The sequence below is a fragment of the Monopterus albus genome, unplaced genomic scaffold (assembly GCF_001952655.1).
Source record: "Monopterus albus unplaced genomic scaffold, M_albus_1.0 scaffold215.1, whole genome shotgun sequence".
NCBI classification, from domain to species: domain Eukaryota; kingdom Metazoa; phylum Chordata; class Actinopteri; order Synbranchiformes; family Synbranchidae; genus Monopterus; species Monopterus albus.
In genome coordinates, this window is record NW_018128095.1 from 320,195 (window position 1) to 324,903 (window position 4,709).

General features: G+C 41.6%; 1 protein-coding gene across 1 annotated transcript in view; it reads right to left on the reverse strand.

Moving 5' to 3' along the window:
- Nucleotides 1–2,014: 2,014 nt before the first annotated feature.
- The window catches only part of fmnl2b (formin-like 2b), a 27,856-nt gene continuing 25,161 nt past the window's right edge, over nucleotides 2,015–4,709 (reverse strand). Inside the window, 2 exon segments of the mRNA XM_020619158.1 lie at nucleotides 2,015–2,127; nucleotides 4,304–4,427. Coding sequence (XP_020474814.1) covers nucleotides 2,039–2,127; nucleotides 4,304–4,427 — 213 coding nt within the window. The 3' untranslated portion in view covers nucleotides 2,015–2,038.

The following is a 4,709-nucleotide window of genomic DNA, read 5'->3' on the forward strand; positions in this document are numbered from 1 at the left end:
TCAGTTGTTAATGTATTTGCCAGTGTGGTTCTGCGGCTAGCTAACAGGATAACAGCAGCAGTTTAGAGATGGTGTGTTGAATGGAAGGGAGTGGTTCGGGAAGGCGACTGGACAGAGTCACAGATACAGAGTCCGGCAAAGATGTTGGCTCTAAAGGCCAGTTTGACACTTTTTGTGAATGTGAAAACTAATGCTTCTTGATAACACCTGTTCATAATGGTTAAAAGTTCAGCTATAACTGTTTAGAAAGCTGCCAGACTCTGTGTATCTTAGGCTCTGGAAAGGCTACCAAATACAGTAGAATACAATGCAGTGAATGAAGTAGAACCCTGTACAAGAACCAGTTAAAGACATGGACCAAAAAAAAAACAAAAAACCCAGAACAACCATCACAGACCTGCTGACCCAGAACCAGGACTGGTTTTAATAGTGGGGAGGGGTTGGGGGGGTATTTAAAATGTTATTTAAAAAAGGCATATGTGTGTCCATGTTGAACATGTGGGTCATCAGAATGCTACTCTAAAGCACCACCAGTGAAATACCTTTAAAAATGCAGTAAAGTTTGCTCAGTCAGTACTGCTCCAACACAGAAGATGTCACTTTTGTAGCTTTATTTTTAAATAATGGGGCAGTTTGAGCATTGACATCACATTTAATACTGTGATTGGCTGTTTTTAACAGCTGACATGTTTCCTTCGTAAACATCTTTTCCACTGAGGTCAAGGACAAGGACTTTTGTTTCTAATAATTTCTTGATGGAAATTGACCTGGAGCTAGGAATGACCTGATCTTTGAACCCATTCCAGGCGGCCTGAGTGGAAGTCAATTTTAAATAGACTTTCAGTTGTGTCACCTGACCTGTAGATGTTCAAATGTATATAATTTTGATTAAACAAAAAAGACCTGTCAGTGTAAATGTCCACATCCACATGGAAAAGGAAGTGCTAAGACAATGGAAATATAAAGATCTGCCATTTACTGTAAATTAGGTTACTTATTCTACTGAGGAATTTCATGCGATATGATCAAAAGCTCAGCAACAGCTGCTGAGTGTTTCTTGAGATTGTTCAGTGAGAGTGCAGCCAGGCTGACACCAGGTCAGCCAGTTGCTGTCATATATAAATTTACAACCAGACAGAATTGAGGGTTGTTTTAAGTTCTGAATGGAGTTGAATGACAATGTACAGGCCAGTGTTAACATCCGAACAAAAATCCCAGAGGTCAGGTGGTGTCTGGGTGCTGGGTCTGTGCTCAGGCTGACCAATGAAATAACAAAACGTCATCACAATGATTGATCAGAAATGTTCAAAGTGCTAATTGGTCCCATCGATTAGAAGTGGGCGTGACTAGCTGAAGAAGACACCACTGCCATTGTGAAGAGGGCAAATCAGAGACTCCCACTTCCTGAGAGGGCTCAGGAGGAATGACATAGAGAGGAGGATGCTGATTGCCTTCTACTGAGCAGCGGTGGAGTTCATCCTGACATACTATATTTCAGTGTGGTACACAAGCTGCTCTGCAACAGATAAAAATTTGCTGCAAAGAGTAGTGAAAGCAGCAGAAAAAAATCATTGGCTGCCAGCTGCAATTCTTGGAGGACCCTGCAACTTCACGTTGTCTCAGTGGAGCTAAAAACATTGTTAAAGACTCCTCTCACCCTGGTCATTGTTTGTTTGAACTGTTGCCCCCAGGCAGGCGCTGTAGGCCAGCCAGAGCACGCACCTCCAGACTGAGGGACAGTTTCTTTTTCAGGGTCATCTGTGTACTGTACTCTAATATGCATTGATAATGGGTCAGTGCTGCTATGTTGTTATACTTTGCACTTCAACTGATGTAATGTGTAACATAACTATTTTTAATTGTTGTTTGATTACTGTTGTTACTCGGTGTCCTGTGTGGTTTTAGTGTTTCCGTGTTCCTTCTTTATGCACCAAATGGAGTTGCACTCCTAATTTCGTTGTTTGCAGAGCATACGATGACAAAGGAATTCAATTCAAAATGTCTTCAAACATGCCCACATATAAGCTCTCTCTCCTCCTCAGTAGTGCTCCTCGGTGTGGGTGGCATCACAGAAAAAGCGAGAGCTGCGTTTGGCTGATCGAGCCGTGAAGGGGACAGTCTTGAGAGCTGCAGGTAAGATTAAAAAAATTAGACAACAGGGAACACCTGAGCCCAGATGTGTATGATGTGTACGCATCAGAAACCTTCTCACACATGAACTGGTGTTAATCAAAGAATAATGTGGAAGATAATGTGCATGATGTACACTTGGTTTCCTAGCACTAGCTGCAGGTGAAATGATTAAATACAAAGTCACCTTAAAGTATAACACTGTGTGGTGAGGTGTTTGCCAGTTTTCCTGATTGTGTTGATGTTTCTGAAATCTATACAACCCCCTGTAAAATTCAAACAATTTAATCCACACAGAGCCCAGTTCAATTATACAAACCCCAATTCCAATGAAGTTGGGACATTGTGTAAAATGTAAATAAAAACAGAATATTCACTTGCAAATCCTTTTTGACCCATATTTAATTGAATACACCATGAGGACAAGTTATTTAATGTTCAAACTGATGAACTTTATTGTTTTTTGCAAATATTCACTCATTTTGAACTTGATGCCTGCAACACGTTCCAAAAAAGCTGGGACAGGGGTATTTTTACCACTGTGTTACATCACCTTTCCTTTTAACAACACTTAATAAGCGTTTGGGAACTGAGGACACTAACTGTTGAAGCTTCGTAGGTGGAATTCTTTCTTATTCTTGCGTGATGTACGACTTCAGTTGCTCAACAGTCCAGGATCTGCGTTGTCATATTTTGCGCTTCATAATGCACCACACATTTTCAATGGGACACAGGTTTGGACTGCAGGAAGGCCAGTCTAATACCCACACTCTTTTAATATGAAGCCACGCTGTTGTAACACGTGCAGAATGTGGCTTGGCATTGTCTTGCTGAAATAAGCAGGGATATCCCTGAAAAAAACATCACTTGGATGGCAGCATATTTTGCTCCAAGACCTGTATGTACTTGTGCCTTCACAGATGTGCAGGTTACCCATGCCATGGGCACTAAGACACCCCCATACCATCACAGATGCTGGCTTTTGAACTTTGTGCTGATAACAATCTGAATGGTCCTCTTCCTCCTTAGTCCAGAGGACATGACGTCCATGATTTCCATAAACAATTTGAAACGTGAACTCATCAGACCACAGTGCACTTTGCCACTTTGCATCAGTCCATCTCAGATGAGCTCGGGCCCAGAGAAGCCGGTGGCGTTTCTGGGTGTTGTTGATGTATGGCTTTTGCTTTGCATGGTTGATTTTTAACTTGCACTTGTAGATGTTGTGACAAGCTGTGTCAACTGACAATGGTTTTCCGAAGTGGTCCTGAGCCCACGTGGTAATGTCCTTTACAGAATGATGTCTATTTTTAATGCAGCGCTGCCTGAGGGATCGAAGGTCATGGGCATTCAGCATTGGTTTACGGCCTTGCTGCTTACGTGCAGAGATCTGAATCTTTTGATGATATTATGGACTGTAGATGATGAAATACCTAAATTCCTTGCAACTGTACGTTGAGAAATGTGGTTCTTAAACTGTTGGACTATTTGCTCACGCACAAAGTGGTAAACCATGCCCTGTTCTTGCTTGTGAATCACTGAGCCTTTTATGCTCCTTTTATATCTGGTCATGATGCTCACCTGTTTCCAATAAACTTGTTCACCTGTGGAATGTTCCAAACAGGTGGTTTTTGAGCATTCCTCAACTTTCCCAGTCTTTGTTGCCCCTGTCCCAGCTCTTTTGGAACGTGTTCCAGGCACCAAATTTAAAATGAGTGAATATTTGCAAAAAAACAATAAAGTTTATTAGTTTGAACATTAAATATCTTATCTTTGTGGTGTATTCAATTAAATATGGGTCAAAAAGGATTTGCAAGTGATTGTATTCTGTTTTTATTTACATTTTACTCAATGTCCCAACTTCACTGGAATTGGGGTTTGTAAGCTTAATTATATAATAAACTATGGTTGTTTAAAATTTGAGCCATTATTTATTTAGTTTAAGCTCAAATGTGAAGTCACCTGCATGAGTACTACATCACTGATCATCTTCCAAATGTTTAATAATGATGATTCAGATGTTTACAGATACATGTGATGCAATGTATCATTGCATACATGTATGCACTAACTGAGCTTCATAAAACAGAATCAGGCATACTCACAGCTTTATCTCACTGCATACTCAGTCTCGAATGTGCTGGCCCCTGTTTACCAATGATGACATGTTTACCTGTGATGATGTCCTCTATGGCTCCATCCTTCCCTTCGTAAACATGGCGACTGTCCTTTCCTTGTCGTCTTCTGAGCTCTGTGATCAGCTCCTGCTGCTGCCGCTTCCCCCTGTGGGATGGAGACTGGGGGATGGGGAAGTGTGTTAGGTTTGAAAATCACTTCACAAATTCCATGAACTTCAGCCATGAGTTGTCACAATATGATAACATGGTCTGATTCTGATCACACTGACTGGCAAAAAGGCAAAAATCAAAACTGGAGGCTTTCTGCTTCCAGTGACATGAGTGTGTCTGCTGCTCCATCCAGCCATCCATTTTCCTCCGCTTATCCGGAACCGGGTCGCGGGGGCAGCAGTCTAAGCAAAGATGCCCAGACTTCCCTTTCTCCAGACACTTCCTCCAGCT